Source organism: Hippocampus bargibanti, linkage group LG08, assembly GCF_051943395.1.
Source record: "Hippocampus bargibanti isolate YZ-2025 linkage group LG08, ASM5194339v1, whole genome shotgun sequence".
Taxonomy (NCBI): domain Eukaryota; kingdom Metazoa; phylum Chordata; class Actinopteri; order Syngnathiformes; family Syngnathidae; genus Hippocampus; species Hippocampus bargibanti.
Window position 1 is genome coordinate 15,958,740 of NC_142741.1, and position 17,465 is coordinate 15,976,204.

At 41.7% G+C, this 17,465-nt stretch overlaps 1 protein-coding gene across 2 annotated transcripts in view; it reads left to right on the top strand.

Annotated features, from left to right (window-relative positions):
* Positions 1–17,465, top strand: part of satb2 (SATB homeobox 2) — a 45,616-nt gene that overhangs the window by 25,259 nt on the left and 2,892 nt on the right. The window contains exons 5-13 of one of the 2 annotated variants that reach the window (XM_089002233.1): positions 465–588; positions 1,059–1,161; positions 2,684–2,734; positions 2,809–3,401; positions 4,598–4,810; positions 4,897–4,983; positions 5,851–6,003; positions 7,208–7,402; positions 17,148–17,345. In XM_089002233.1, coding sequence (XP_088858359.1) covers positions 465–588; positions 1,059–1,161; positions 2,684–2,734; positions 2,809–3,401; positions 4,598–4,810; positions 4,897–4,983; positions 5,851–6,003; positions 7,208–7,402; positions 17,148–17,345 — 1,717 coding nt within the window. The remainder of the gene's footprint in view (positions 1–464; positions 589–1,058; positions 1,162–2,683; positions 2,735–2,808; positions 3,402–4,597; positions 4,811–4,896; positions 4,984–5,850; positions 6,004–7,207; positions 7,403–17,147; positions 17,346–17,465) is intronic. The other variant, XM_089002234.1, reaches the window with a different exon arrangement.

Here is a 17,465-nt window from a genome sequence, read left to right on the forward strand (position 1 = left end):
CAAACCTACTCTGCCTATGCGAACTGTCCACTTTTGTGTGTTGAAAATAGTGGTGCTGTCTGGAAGGTATACACTGTAATCTTTGCCGCAACTCATTGAAACTTAAGATATCTGTGGATTTATTTGTCCTCGGAAAGTTTTGGTTTTCAACCTGTACACATGAAAATGTATGGAACAAACTTCATTATCAGAATCTCCCCATTGTGGGATGATTAAAGGCTTTCTGATTCTGATTCTGAAATGGTTGATTACTCCACCTTGAAGAACAATGCAACATAAAGTGCGGCTGAGAGGTTGATTGACCCAGCATCATGATGATGGCAATGGAATTGGAAAAAACAATTATATGATGCTGAAATACATTTCAGAGTGGAAGATTTGAATGCGTATTTTTACACAAGTCTCTGAACTTCTATTGACACATCTACTTCTACTGACACATCTAACCATTATTATCAATGTAGTTTTTCCAAGCTTGAAGACCTTCCCTGTGAGCAATGGAATCACGCGACTGTCCGGAACGCTCTCAAGGAGCTCCTCAAGGAAATGAACCAAAGCACTCTGGCCAAAGAGTGTCCTCTGTCGCAGGTTAGAAAAGAACTGACAAATTAAGTTGTCCGTCTTACAACACACACAATGAGAAATCCAGATAATAAAAATGATGAATAACTATTACTACATTTTAATCAAACTTTGGCAAGTTTTAACTCCCCAGAGGCATGTTCAGCGCTCTTGCCGCATCATAACGGTTGCCGTGGGAGATTTATGGGCTTAAGTGGAGCTCTGGTTAGGGCATTGATGCCAGCAAGCGGATCAATTGCAAGCATCTGTGTGTGTGTGTGCGCGGGTGTGTGTGTGTGTGTATATGCGTGAGTGTGCATGTGCGTGTGTGTGTGTGCGTGTGCGCTCTCTCCGAACTCAAGTTTCTACGGGTGACTTCCAGTCATGATTACTGTCTGTTTCAATTATGTGTGCCTGTGATTTTTTTATGTGTGCCGTGACTAAACATTTGGTATCATGCTATTAATCATCTCAGTTGTTTTTTTTCTGTCTTCCAGAGTATGATCTCGTCTATCGTGAACAGCTCCTACTATGCCAACGTCTCCATTGCGAAATGCCAAGAATTTGGTCGCTGGTACAAAAAGTATAAGAAAATCAAAGGTATGCTGCAATGTGGCTTTCCCTGCATGGTAATTAATCCAGTGGCAACTAGAAAATAATCAGTTTGACCGTCAGATTTTGGTCAGTTTTTTTGCTACAAGATTTTTTTGATGTTTTTGCGACAAGAACCGTAAACAGAATGAATCAATTCCAGGCTTTTTCAACTTCTTGAACTCTGTAATTTGTAAAAGTGACATTTTTTACAGCTGTCTTTTAAGTGCAAAAAGAAGTATACATTCCATGTGTATATCACAGTATAATACAGTCAATCCAGAATTATATAGTGATACCCTCACACAACAGTACAAAGCTTTAAAGGACAACCGACGTCTCCGGACAAGTTGTGTCCATAATTTGTAAAATGGCTTCAAATGACTTCTACTGAACGGATTTTATAAAGATTCCACCGCATATAGCTATATTTTACGTTTTAAGACTTGCGCTGAATATTCAGGAAGTCTTGTTTTTGAGTTGGTGACAAGTCATTACGTGACGTCACTAAAGGACCGCCCCTGACCGTAAAAAAAGATGCATTGTAGCGATCCTTCCATCATGTCAATGTATTTTGCTGGACTTGTTTGGTCTGGGGACCTCGTGTTGCACCCAAAAGCCGCCAGAATGCCAGAAGAGGGCGTCCAAGCGGCATATAAGGAATTTATCAGCCAGTGGAAACGGAAGTGGCAACAGGAGGTCGCCATTTTGTGCCTCTTTTTTTGGGTGAGAGATTTCCCCCCAATGTTGCCTCAAAATGGCACAAATAAATTATTTAATCGATTGCAAACATGTATGCTTTCCTCTTCAGAACTATTCGAATCATATTCATAACTGGATGTGTAACAAGAAAGCATATTCTCTGAATCTGAAGCCATTGGTTTGATTCACTAGCAATGCAAGACGTCTTGGCGTGACGTCACGAACTGGGGGCGGGTCTTTCTGAAAATTGTAGATTTTGGACACTTTAAGTCATGTTTATTGTTGTTTTGCATTTGACTAAAAATATCATACTGCGTGTTTTGGGTATTTTAGATGCTATAAAACGTTTTTTTGATGTCAGTTAAAAAACAAAAAAGTGACGTCGGATATCCTTTAAACATATATGAATTTATATAGTAGTTTTGACTTATATAATTGTTTTCATGAATCCCTAGCTCGTTTTATTCACTGATGAAGCCTTGTGGGAGGAGATGCTCAACATCTTATCAAACAAAGCAGCCCAGCTGTGATCGATTCAATGCCCCGAAAAAGAAACGGCTTGGATGAGCAAATTCAGGAGCAATTTGCTGGCTTCAGATTTATGACGAATGTGGCAGTTCCCCTGAATTTTTGAATACCTTGAAGTCTCTGAAAAGGCAAAAATGATCAGATATAAATAGAGAGAGACCAACATTGGATATTTTCCAATATCTTTTGGATTTAATTTTCAATGCTAGGTATTCCTGCAGATTGGTTTACTTTAGTGTTTGCATATCATACATCGATGATTAATCCTTATTTTTCTTCTTTTTTTGTTTGCTTTGAGCAGTGGATTATTTGGAGAAGATGTGGTCTGGGCGAGATCTTGCGGACATCAAAAGTAATCAATACTCTTTTTTTTTACAACAAAGGAAATGTTTGTTTGAACAACTGACAATTTGGTCTGCTCTACAGTCGAGCGAGACAACATGGCTGACTTCTGCATGCTGGGCCAAAGACCACCTCCTCACTTGGCTGGCCTGGCGCAGCTCAGTCACTTGGGAGGTGGTGGCCCTCTGCTGAAGGCAGGATCCGCAGATCCGCAGGCACCGTCGCAGCCTTCCCAGCAGCCTCCCCTCCCCCAGCAACAACCCTCACCGCACGGCCCGCTCCACCACAGCCCCCCTCTCCACACTGGCCAGGTGCCCGCACCGCCACCACCCCACCCGCCCGGCGGACTCCAGCCCCTGCTGGGTCCAGGTGGGCTGCTATCGCCTCAACTTTCCCCACAGCTGGTGCGCCAGCAGCTCGCCATGGCCCACCTCATCAACCAGCAGATAGCCGTCAGCCGGCTGCTGGCCCACCAGCACCCACAAGCCATTAACCAGCAGTTCCTCAACCATCCGCCTATCCCGCGGGGTTCCACCAAAGTCGGCGGAGACCATCCGGGAAACAACCCCTCGGCGTCTGAGGTTTCCTCTGAAATCTACCAGCAGGTCCGAGATGAGCTGAAAAGAGCCAGTGTCTCACAGGCTGTTTTCGCCCGAGTGGCCTTCAATCGCACACAGGTAGGAAACAGGAACTGCAACGGCAAGTTTCGGATAGTTGTGAAACTGAACCTTCTCATACGTTGTGAATGAGACCAAAGAGCACAATGTGTGAGACGGAATAAAAGCTGCCCTTCATCCAGAACCAATTCAGTCATAAACGCGAAATTCTTCACGCAGGGTTGACCTCATTGGCAGCTACCCACCTTGGTGATATTTTCAGTAGTAATACCAGTAGCATGACGGGGTAGCTTGCCAGCTCATTAGACCTCTTTTTTCACAGCAGGGACAAAAAGCACCTGATGCATTCAAAGATACGCCAAACGCTTTGCAGCACATCCCACTAGATCAATGTAATGACATATAATCATTTAACTTATGAAAGAAAAGGTGTTAATTGGTCTTTCAAAGTACAAACAATTCCATCCATGAATAGAAAAAATAAAAAAGAGAATTTAATAAAATCAACAAATGAAAATTACATTTAAACATTTAACATGCGGCTAGTCAAAATGAAAAACCTCAAAAAATGCTATTACCCCAAGAAGTGATTATATGATTCAAAAAAGAATGATGTGTCCTCTCAATAAAATTTCAAACATGCAATAACTCAACCAGCATCGTTAGAGGGTCACCCGTAGTGACTGTGCTGTCTGGTGATGATTTGTACAACACCGAACATGAGCCGGAGGAAGCCAAGGTGAATGTCTGACAAATCCAACCATGTACTGGTGCGTGAGTCACAAATTAAGTACAGTATAGTGTTGGTGTGATTGAATGACTAAGGCTGTCCCTAAAGAATCAACTTGATTATCGACTCGAATAGTTCCTTGATTATTCGGATCATTTGCTATTAACCTAGTGATGGGACTTTTTGTGACTGACAATTTCTAATTAGATCTCTGAGACAGGGATTTCTTGAAATGTATTATTTTCTTCCAATAATCTGGCTCTGGAAAAAAATGAGGCAATTATATTAATAGTATGACGATTTGCATGCTGAATACACTCCACTAAGTAATTTACGAACACCATGTAGTGTGTTCCAGCTTCCAATGATAGGACACTACTACATTAGCCAATAAAAAGAACAAGGACAAAACAGAACCTTGGATTTTGCCACAACTCCCCACACATCGCCATTTTCACGGCTCCAAGCTACATGAGCTTCGCTTTGCAATAATTACATTTACATTAACATTGCTCTCGTCAACCAGGGTCTGCTGTCAGAAATCCTGAGAAAGGAGGAGGACCCTCGCACGGCCTCACAGTCGCTGCTGGTCAACCTGAAGGCCATGCAGAACTTCCTCAACCTACCTGAGGGCGAGCGCGACCGCATCTACCAAGAGGAGCGGGAGCGCACCATGAACCCCACAGTGGGCCTTCCTGCCTCCAACTCATCCAATCCCAGCACTCCACGGCTCTCACAGGTTGGCCCATAGGTTGAATAAAGATAGAATAAAGGCGCCACGCACACTCCATTTTTACATGCTGCATATCCTGTGTCTGTGCTTAGAAAGTGTGGGAGAGGAGCTTGGATGAGCAGATAACACCTGATACCTGGGCCTCTATTTGGAAGAACAAGAATAAGATAGCTAACTCAGTGAGTTCTCTGTAATCTTGCATATCATATAAATAATGTGGATGTCTACGGTTTTTAAACCAATTCCACGAATAATGGAACAACAACATCAAAGATATCACAGGAGCTTTTTGCAAACATAAAGGATGTAATAGAGCATTTTCAGTGATAAGACCTTTTAACTCTGATGCCGTGTGGGCTATTATTTATTATGGCTATGTCAAATTATCTCGGGATCTGGAATGTAAACTTACCTCGTCTCTGCATGTCTTTGTAGAGGACTCCAAAACTGCCATGGACCTGAGAGCTTGGTTTACTTGAATCTAGCAAACTGTAACAGTTTTACAGAAGTGCTAAACTAATTTGATATGTTGACTGTTGGCATGACAAATACTGTTTCTGTACATAGAAAAAAGTTACCGGTACTTCAGAAAAAAAAGAGCGTCAAATGCCAACTGTTCTTTCAACATGTAATAGAAAAGGAAAACCATTCAATACTTCTTCAAAATTGAACAAAGAGATACCATATTTGGTTTGTGTTAACATGTCAAGTACAGTACGCAACATAGATAAAAAAAACTTTGAAACAGTGTTTTGATACAACATATATCATATGTAAAAGAAATTTCAAATCTGGACATAGGCGAGAAAAAAGTGTTCTAAATTTGACCAACACCAACCAAGAGACGTGGAAACAGTTTTGCCCATTTTGGCATTTTGCGACATAAAATAAAACATGTAAATAAACTAATAAATAAATAAATAAAATATGCTGTGTGCACAAACAACTGCATATCACATTTCAAATTGGATACAACAGTTGTTAATGTGCGGTGCTGGCTTGTATAAGAAGTTAAAAATTCCTTAAACATCCCATCCTCTTTCCAGCCAAAGCCAACAGGTCCCGTACCTGACATACCAATCAAGCTTGAATCGCTAGTCAACATCACATCGGGAATTTATGAAGAAATCCAGCAGGAGATGAAACGGGCCAAGGTGTCCCAGGCACTCTTTGCCAAGGTGGCTGCCAACAAGAGTCAGGTGAGGGAATATAAAATACCACCAAAAAGAGGCGGCATATTGAGTGCTATATGTGAACTTTGGGTAAACTTTGGATTTGAAAATAACACACTCACAAAACACTACTGTTTAATCATGAGCGACAACCATATGGTTACAACGCAATGAGTTAGTAAAATGAGACAGTCATCATTCACACTCACATTCAAACTTTCACTGAGTAAGAACTGAACTCACATTATGTCAGTAAGCCCGATCACTGTTCTACCTGTATGGATTTGAAATGATCATGATAAAAAGGGTAAATATTTTACTGAGTTACGAATCTTGGCAAAACAAATGGGAATGGGTGTAAACAAAACTACCAAAATAAAATGCACACTGTTAAGCCTGGCTGAATCGAAACATCTTTGGTTCGTCATTCACATAATTCTTGGTGATTCCTTTAACGCTAGCTGTAACAAGGCCAAGAGATGAGACAAGATCATATAGTATCATATAGTATAGTTCAATTCTATGCCCATGGTTTTTACGAGGTATCCGCCCTAAGTACACTCTTTTGCATGTGAGAAATTGAGCTAATCAACCACTAGTACGGTTGTGTGTAACTGCAATCAGGCATAACGGCTGATCCGTACTTTCTATACAGTACTTGCATCCTTGTGTTCGTATGTGTGCGCAAGGTTAATGAGGTCCCCCAGGTCGGGGTGGGACTTGCTGGGTGGGTGGGGGCGGGAGGGTTACAGTTCAGTGCACCCATCTGCTGCAGCTGGCCACCGGTCCAACGCGAACAGCAGCAAGAGATGATCAGGCTATTAGCGTTGCACGCTGCCTGAGGTGGAGGCTTGAACACAACAGCTGGTGTCGCAAGCAGAGCCAGTCTAGCAGACATAATTAAATCTCCTCCATCTCCATTTCTGGATGTACCCCTACCTCGCACACCCTGCGCACTTTTAAGGATGTTTCTTTTGTCTTGTCTCATTGAACACCCACTCTCTAGTTCTGCTAGGAACAAAGTACAAATACTTTACTATATCTTAAGTAGTGATTCCTGTTCTTCATTTTATGATTCATCATATTTTTGATGACTTTTTACTTCGACTATTTAATCAGCTTAATGTTGAAACACACTTGCCTTTCGAGCTCTAAGACCTCAAAAGCTGCCCCCTTTTTATTCTTTGACATTTCCTTGTTACATCTGGGCCACGTGTGTCTGTCATCACAGGGTTGGCTGTGTGAACTGCTGCGCTGGAAGGAAAATCCCAGTCCAGAGAATCGTACACTCTGGGAGAACCTCTGCACCATCCGGCGGTTCCTTGCCCATCCGCAAAACGACAGGGACCAGGCGTACGAGGAGGAGTCACGGCACCATCACAATGAGAGGCTACACACTGTTCTTCACCTGCCGCAGGACACACAGGTATAAAAATTGTTTTTCATGCCATTTGGCTCCCGAGGCAAAGACTTCAACAACTCCTTGTGGAGCACATGTGTGTAGATGGAGAGCTTTTTTGAGACTTTTTAATCAGGTATGTTTCCTCATTCGTTTCTGTACCAGCAGTAAACACGGACAAAGGGAACATGTTCAAAACACCAATGATGTTTTCAAATATATTCATTTGGGCTTGATGCAATTATTCAACAAATCCTTATATTGACTCCATCTTGGAGACTTTTCACTTCTTGTTTCTCATGCATGCCGATGCGGTAGCAAACATTTCATCATATTGACACATTGACTTCAACACATTTGAACCAATTCAACTCAAGTCTTTCCAGTTCAGGGTCATTACCCTTCATCCCGGCAGTAAACATAGCTCCAGACACACATGTAGTAAAGCTTCCAACAAATGTCTTATCATTTAGGTTAAGTAAAATTACAACGTTAAGGAGCAACACACACTATTTTGGAGGTTTTCTGTCATGCATAGTATTTTTTTTTTTGACAGCGGTAAGCACATTCGAAAATATCTGTCGCCGTAAAAATTGTCCTCAATTCTTGATTTTGCGCTTTCCAATGGCAGCTACTAGCTTTACGAGTGCCATGAAAACTACTGTCCAAATTGTGTCTTGGGGTCACATAACAATGGCCCATAAAAAGAACAATACATTGTAAGCGCTAACACTTCTTTCAGCTCCTGCAACTATTTTGAAATGAAGCTTAAGGTGGAAATATGGCTATTGTTACTTTCCCATTAGCTTTTGTCTCAGCGGAATGAAGAATAAAAAATAGTTGCTGGGTGGCACAAGAGGAAATGCGGAAAGTGTTTTGACTTTAGTTCCATCATCAAACACCAAGACTCGTTCGTGAGAAGTCTAAAGAAAACAGAGTGCTTTTTAGACCTTCTGAACTAATTTAATTGTAAACTGACTATTAATTGTCCTAAAATGTGCTTTAGTCAAATAGGGGCAAAATAATTAGCTTTAGCTGTGTGTGTGTGTGTGTGTGTGTGTGTGTGTGTGTGTGTGTGTGTGTGTGTGTGTGTGTGTGTGTGTGTGTGTGTGTGTGTGTATGTGTGTGTGTGTGCGCGCGCGTGTGTGTGTGTGTGTGTGTGCGTGTGTGTGTGTGTGCGCGTGCATGTGTGTCTATGTGTGTGTGTGTTGTAATTAATGAATGTGTTCTGCCAATAGATAAGAGTGTCAATGCATAAGTGTATTTACAACACCAAAAAAGAAGCACCAAACAATTAAGTAAGCAAGTGGTTCATTATGTACAAAATTAAAGTGGCTTTACTGTATTTAAGAAATCAACAGTGAAAACTTTGAATCCAAACAGCCTTTGGTTGTAAAATTCTAAATTTGACCACAAACTAGGAGGAACACATTAATGTATTCATATTTTATTTTTTTCTTTGGTTTATTATAACAGCAAAACTTGGTCTGTCCTCCACAAGAGTTCTAAAGGGAAGTCTAACACTTTCATGCTTAAGAATCAACAATGTTAACTTTTTTTTGAACTGTTGGTGTCTTTTCAGAGTTGTTAATACTGTAATTGGTCGTATGGAGAGAAATGAGGTCCCCCCCGGATAGTATGCCTGACTCAGGGAATACTGATTTTGAGTGTGAGGAAAAGAAAAAGCTGTCAGAAAGGAAAAAAGTGCTTTTGCTAATATTTTGGCTAATGCTATTTTTTTTTTGCTATCTTGATTCAAAAGCTATCAACAAGTGCATACACTTAGTTACCATCTACGCCAACTTCCTAGGGCTCCACATTCTGTTCATGTTGCCCAGTTCTAATGGGCTCCTATTGGAAGTGGCTATATTGTACAAGTCCGGTGCCCACAAACTGTAATCATTGTTTTGTCATTCATGTTTGTCCGCATCGCTGCACTTGACACAGCGTGCACGTGCTGGGTGTGTGATGTAGCAAGGACATGCTGAAAGTTATTTGGCTTCACCACAGTTTTGCAAACATCTTCACAAACTGTTTAGATTATGGAATCATGTGGCAAGAATAGCTCAACTCAAATTAGGAATTAATGCGGTCTATTCTGTAGCCTTGTTTAGCAAATGTTTTGTGCGTCTGTCAACAATGTATGTATGTATTTCCAATTGACATCTGTGATTGGCCGGATGTGCATGGCAGGAAGTTCAGCTAACTTATACTTGGTGGCGAAAGTTCTTTTAGATGAACAACATGCATACCGCAACTGGTTCTTTTTTATGTATTTTTTTTTTACCTGTCAAAACATAAATGGGATTCCTTTGATATTGAATATTCATGATGCACGGGGGCGGAGCATCCACCTTCCACCGCAAAGGCCTGGAAAAAACCGCTCATAAGACAGACGTGCCTTTTGTAATCGTTAAAATATCTTAAGGCGGTAGTCGAGTGGTTAGCACGCTGACTTCACAGGCCAGAGGTCACGTGTTCAAGTCCCGCTCCGGCCTCCCTGTGTGGAGCTTGCATGTTCTCCCCGCGCCCATGTGGGTTTTCTCCAGGTCTTCCGGTTTCCTTCCACATTCCATGGCAGGCTGATTGAAGACTCCAAATTGTCACTAGGTGTGAGTGTGGGCACGGATGGTTGTTTGTATCTCTGTGTGCACCGTGATTGGCTGGCAATTAATTCAGGGTGTCCTTTGCCTCGTGCCTGAAGATTGCTGGGATAGGCTCCAGCACCCCCTGCGACTCTAATGAGGATGAAGCGGTCTGGAAAATGGATGGATGGATGGATATATTTTATTTCATGGGCGGATGTCATTGATCAATCCCACAAATGATAACATGACATCGATCATCGATTTTGCATGAAGTGCAAAATATTGACCAACCTCAATCCAGTCGAAATTTTATTTTGTTACATATCATACCACTGTTCTCCCTTTAAAGACTGATCGTGGTTGCCCTCACTTTGCTACAGTAAAACTGCCTTCAGAGTGCACCACTTCATGACTCAGTGTGCAAATGGCGAGCTAGGTATTAGAGACTAATGGCGGGACAGGGAGGAAGCTGCGGTGGCACAGTGATGGCATTCCTCAGCTCCTCTCGCAGTCTGAAAACACTCTTTAGCCTCTTGGGGCCCTCTGATTCTCCTCATCCGTAGCCACATGCGGTGAAGGGCTGCTGGCTGATGAATGGTAAACGAGGTGCACGCCAGTGTATATTTAATCCATCTAAATATATACGTCTGTGTAAACTCTCAGTCGTACAGGAGTGGTCCATCGATGAGAAGGTTTCTTCAGCCGTCATCTGTACTTTTTTGAAGGTGTCGGACGTTTCGCCTCCTATCCAAGAGGCTTCGTCAGCGAACTAAAGTCTTACACATTGGATTATGAAGACAAAATAAATAGGTTAATCAGTGATCTTATGAGCAACTAAAAAGGGACCCTTCCAATAGATACAAGAAAGAAATGATAGACTGTCTCCAAAAGTTAGAGAAAGGAAAACATATAGACAAACAGATGTATTTCAGATTATACCCGGGAGAGGCCACGCCATGTATCTATGGCCTGCCAAAAATACATAAAGAAGGGTTCCCCCTCAGACCCATTGTTTGTAGCATTGACTCCTCTACATACAATGTAGCCAAATATTTAAAAACTATCTTAGCTCCGTTGGTTGGTAACACAGAATATCACGTAGAGAACACCACAGTGTTTGTAGTGAGGATCAAAGGCCTTATATTGGAACCTGAGGAAACTTTGGCATCTTACGATGTGACTTCTCTCTTAACATCTGTCCCAACCCCAGCTGCAGTCTCAGTGGTGAGGACGACACTGCTGGCGGACGTTTCTCTGCATGAAAGAACCAAACTTAAACCGGATCACATCTGCCAATTATTGGAAATTTGCCTTAATACTACGTATTTTCAATTTAGGGAGAAATTTTACATACAAATTCATGGTTGTGCTATGGGCTCACCAGTCTCACCCATAGTGGCTAATCTGTACATGGAAGAGATGGAAAACAGGCCCTCACATCCTTCCCGGGGACAAAACCTAGACACTGGTTTAGATATGTGGACGATACTTTTGTCATAATAAAAAACAAGAAATCCAATCCTTCACAGATCACCTCAACTTGGTAGACATCAACATTAAATTTACTCGTGAGGACATTAACGAGAACCAACTAGTCTTCTTGGATTGTAAAGTAATTATAAAAGAGGGCAGAGCGCTAAAAACAGAATTCTTTAGGAAGGCTACGCACACTGACCACCCTTTACAACACAAACTATGAGTTATCAGAACCCTCCAGCATAGGGCGAAACTAATACCAACAAGCATTGAAGGTAGAGAAAAGGAGGCAAAACATATCAGGAGAGCACTCACTAACTGTGGGTACCATCAGTGGTCATTCAACAAATGTCAGAAAGAAAGAATAGGGAATGAAACCAAAAATTATCAAGATACAAAAAGGAGAGGAGTAGCAGTACCTTACATTGCAGGAGTTTCTGAAATACTACAAAGTGTCCTTTGGCAACACAAAATTCATACTTATTTCAAACTGATAAACACGTTAAAGCAAAAATTAGAGCATCCAAAAGATAGGCTGCTAAATGAAAAACAAAGTAACGTAGTTTATTCCTTACATTGTAAGAATGAAAATTGTAAAGAGCAGTACATTGGGGAGACTCAACAAATTCTCAAAAAAATACTTTATCAACATCGCAGGGATAATACTAGTGGGCCTCAATCGGCAGTACATTTGCACCTAAAAGCTAGCAACCACTCATTTGACGACAATGAGGTTAAAATCTTAACGAAAGAACATGGATGGTTTGAAAGGGGAGTAAAAGAAGTGATTCTCATAAAACAACTAAATCCTTCATTAAACCGGTCTGGTGGGGTGAGGTTCAATTTGGATCGTTCATACAATAGCCTGCTTAGGCAAAACAGGTTAGGCAACATTCGTAATGCTGATGAGGTGATACCGGAGGGAGTGGGGCAAACAGGCCAGTCGTTAGTCAGGAATGTAGGAACAATCAGTGGGGCCACAGGGAGTGGTCCTCTGCTCCCCCCAACCTGAGAGTAGGGACCTATCATAGCTGTGTCCGGCGCCGCCATGTCTGGACATTAGGGATATATAAATAGGGCCGATACGACCAGTAAGTCTTTAGTTCGCTGACGAAGCCTCTTGGATAGGAGGCGAAATGTCCGACATCTTCAAAAAGTACAGATGACGGCTGAAGAAACCTTCTCATCGATCTAAATATATACCTATTTGTTTTGGACATATGCATATATGTCTTCATGGTTGGTGACTAAAAACGCAGCACACATGTGTCCCATATGTTGCATACATACTAATACTGTAGTTTGAAGTGCTACTTTGTCTTCGGACAATGGGACATGCGAGCACACAATGCAAAATTAAAAATGGATGTACATAAGAGCCACGCACACACGTACGCACACGCACACAAACACTCACGCACACACACATGCACACACACGCACACACATGGACGCACATGCATGTGCCTAGGCTTCTATAGGTTCATGTCTGGGGGTCTTTGGAGTTGTGTTTCGGTTTCATTGTTGAATCTATTCGGTTGGCCTCTATGTATTTATGGTGAGTTTGTGTGTTTGTGAATACCCCCCCACTCTACAGCAACCTCATATTTCTTCATGAGTGGCACAACCCCCGTTCTCTTGTACAGCTTTTATTCACATGGCATTTGCAGTTAAGTGCGTCCCATAGCTAATTTGGCACAGCCTGCCCATATAAATTATTTCTTTATTGTTTTTACTAAATTAATTTCTGATGCAAGACTATGTGTCTGTGTGCGTGTGTGTTGAGGCAGCTCGGACCCCAGGAGTCCAGGACTAGAACAAGAAGAAACAAAGAAACCATTCCTGGGCATATGGCCCCATATGTCTGAGTTTCTCTCTTTTTCTCTCTTTCTCTCTCTCTCTCTCTCTCTCTCTCTCTCTCTCTCTCTCTCTCTCTCTCTCTCTCTCTCTCTCTCTCTCTCTCTCTCTCTCTCTCTCTCTCTCTCTCTCTCTCTCTCTCTCTCTCTCTCTCTCTCTGCTTCCCCCTCTCTATTTCTCGCCTCTCCCATCTCCCTCTCTGCTTGTTTGTTCTTAAATACTGATTGCTTGTTGCTTCAGATGATGAGTGTGCCACAGTAGCTGCTTTTGTAGAATATGATGAGTGCTACAATTCAGAACTGATAGTGATAGTTTTAGAGATGGATGATTCCAGTTGCCGTTTTTTAATGGGGGCATCCATCCATCCATCCATCCATCCATCCATCCATCCATCCATCCATCCATCCATCCATCCATTGCATGCTGTAGCCTAATCCAGCACTATTATTTTTCCAGAAACTGATACAATCTGATACAAGCTGATAGAAGCTGATTTCAACTTCCCATTTGGCTTCAGCAGGTTGGAGCTAGCATTTCTTCTTTTTGGGTGGGAGAATTGGGGTGGGATGGGGGGGGGGGGGGCAAACCACAATTAACACAACCGTTTGATTGCAGATGAATGGAATGAATCCCACACACAGTACAAAGCATAACCCTCGGAGAGCACACGTGCACTCAGCTTCAACGCCAGCTTGTCTCAATAACGGAAAAGTGAGCAGCATATTTTCATCTAAAGATTAATTTCACAATAACGGAGGAAAGTGCTGCGACTCATCCATTTCTCACATCCAAATGCACACAAATACACACACATACACACAAACGCGCGCACACACACACACGCGCACACACGCACACCTGCAAAAGTGATCGACAAAAAAAAACAGTCACTGATAACACAATGTCTTAAGTCAAGCACAAAATCAACAGAAAAGTGATTTTTCTCTTCTTCATTACAAATGTATTTCTGTTTTGATGGCATCTATGGTGGTAAGATGCATTCTCTTCCCAGCCCCCCTCACCTGACAGGTCAAGGACTCATTGAAAATATTAATATTTGATGTTTTATAATCCTTTTATCGTTCTGGGCTGTAATTTGACTCAATTGACAGGAAACTTGATTTTTGACATCCGTGCATTTAAAGAGAAGAGCAGGCACGGCCGGGTAGGAAAACATAATTGGAAGTTCAGGAAAGGACTATGATGTGACGCTATGAGAACTGTAAAATTACTGTAAAATTAAGCTTCGAAGTGCAATTATTTTTGTATGCGTGCATGAGAAAAATTAAGTTAAAAAAAAACACCGTTCTAGATGTCAAAAGGGTTTAATGGCTCACGTGCTTTCTTTTTTCTGTATCAGAAACAGAATCATCTCTATTACCAAGTATGTAGAACACATAAGGAATTTGTTTCTGGTAGAACACGCTGCACTAGTGTCATCATAAAAAAATTGCAAAGAGGCACTATGCAGGTCTATTTGGGTTACTGTTTAAAGAGTTAATGGCTTGGGGGGAAGAAGCTGTATAAATGTCTGCTGGATTCGGTGCGCATGGATTAGTAGTGCCTGCCTGAGGGGAGTAGTATAAAACAGTTTCAAATTGCTCTTTGAGTCATTGACCCTTTCTTATAGGAGGACAATGATTGTGTTGCTGTGTGTCCTTTTTGATGTTGTTATTGTATGTTATATGTCGATTGCTGTACTGTGAATGTGGAAGTCTATTGCAGCGTACTCATTCGGCTCATGTCATGCAATTATACAATGTCTCAGAAACAGATTCAGGACTTTTTGTGCTCATTTCAATGATGATTTTAAAATGTGAGAAAACTGAAAACTGATTGCAACTCATTTCAATGTGCATTTTACAGTGTTTAATGTAAAAAAGAGCAATGTTAAAACATTTCCTTTGTAAGGAAATAATTAAAACCTCAAAGTCTCCAAAACTCTGTTCTCATAGACCCCTCGGGGCAAAACATGCCGAAAATGTCAAGGAATCAATTGTTGCCTTTTCTTTTTTGTCTCTCTTCCTCCCATTTCTTCATTTAAATAAGTGCCATTGTTTCACCCATCCTGGAATCTCTGCAAACATCTCAAACCGATTTTTTGTTCTTCAGAGCACAATTCATTGCATGCTAACAAAACAGGCTGCCATCTTGCCTGTCTTTGGAAGGCATCATGATCACTGTATTTTGGCTGTAACTTGGACCTAATAAGAGATGACATTCATATTTTTTTACATAAATAAATACTGTACATATACATTTGACTGACAAAAGAAATGTGCTCTATGGATTTCATTCCTCCAAACTTTGTTGGTATTTCAGAAAATGGAGGTGTAAAAAATATCGTGGAAAGTAGGAGAAGGCGTGGGTGCAGAGTTCCTGGCATCATCCAGTTTGAGTTGGCTGAGCTTGACAGAGGCCTTCTTCAACTAATCATTCATGATGCATTAGACATCAGCAGAAAAGCACAGGGGGGTGGGGGGCTTAAAGGAATTTCTTAAAATCTAAATATGTCACTTTCCGTTAAAGAAGGCGAGTACGGGCTAGGGAGGGAAAATATAAACATACCAAATTCCTGTAAACTGACCATTCCACCCCACCCCTCACCCCCCGCAATTGAAATCGGAGCCTGGCCTCACCATTATTGAAGTAATACCCTATCATTATTGAAGCGAGAATGACTATTATCTTTACGTGACTCCTTTAATTTTAATGCGCCGCAGATTTATAGCTGGACATTCCAGTGGTGGAGGACCCCGCCCTGCTCTTAAAGTGACACGACCACAACACGCCACTACCTTCTGACAAACAAGCCAAGTCTCGCAACACTTGATTTTGGAGCTGTCGCAACACCAAATGCGTTTGCCATCCTTGACTCAATTTTCTCCACTCCCAATAATTAAAGTAAACTCTTCCTAACTGCCCAGAGCATAAGTGCCTGAAGCCTGCACAATACATGAATAATTTGGCCTGCTTTTGTTGTAGGGAGATATGGATGCCATTTTCAGGTTTCTTCATCTCCTTTAAACAAAAGAACGAGATTAACAGCGGTTGTTAATTTGTACTACTATCCACCGACCTCATGGCTGGTTGTGATCCCCAACATTTTTTGCAGAGTGCTTTCATTTTAACATTATGGGTGCAGGCTGAGGGGTCACTCGATACCACACTGATGAGATGAAAATGCAACTTAAAAAAACGTTTTGAGTGAGACTGTTTATCAGTATCTCACCACGGAGACAGATGGTTGGCAATGGCATCGTTGTCGTGGTTGGAGCAGAGCTTTTTATTGAACATACACAGTAAAAATTTGATGGTACAAATCCTTTAGGATCATTCTTTTAAAAAATGCAATCTCCATCTATTAAAAGATAAATTAAAGAAAACAGTGCCATGAGGAAAAACAGTCATAACGCTTTGCTATTTTAATAATTTTGAATGTACGATGTAAACAGCAAATGCACCCAATTCCTCCCTCAGATTCAGCTATTTTTTAATGGATGCCATTTAATCATCAGTGGAATACACCTTGTCACTTTGAATGAGTAAACATTTTAATAATTGAGAGACATGTAAAGTTGGTGTTTCACTAGAACCGTCACCCCTCATCACATTAGGTCAAAGGTAGAATGGGTAGTTAGACTGTCCATTGGTCAAGCAGCTTAATAGTGTGTGACATGCCGTGGACTGTGAACACCCTGGCTTCCCCCTGAAAGCCCTCGGCTACTGTGTGCTCTAACAACAGTCGAACAATACAGTCCACTGCGAAAAAATATATACATTGGGTCTCATTTCCAACATTTTCTCCAGGTTGCTTTAATGATCAGGGGTGATTACACCCCATTAATTAGCTCTTTTGCCTTTCTCGGCAGGCGCTGCACAGACCACCTCCGACCCAGATGAAGGAACACCATTCGTCTCCCATGAGAGAGGATCTGTTGTCGGCCCCTGTTAACGAGGATGGCACACAGACTATGGTTACGCCTGGAAGTGCACAGAGCACCACTGGTAGCTCTGTCAGCAGCAAGAAGCCAAGACTGCGTACAAAGGTTTTATAGTTTAAATCAAGATTTATTTATTTATCCTTAACCTTTTTCAGTCAGTAATCTTCCTGGCCGTTTTATCCTCGTGAGGGGAGCGGGGGTTGCTGGAGCTTATCCGAGCCGTCT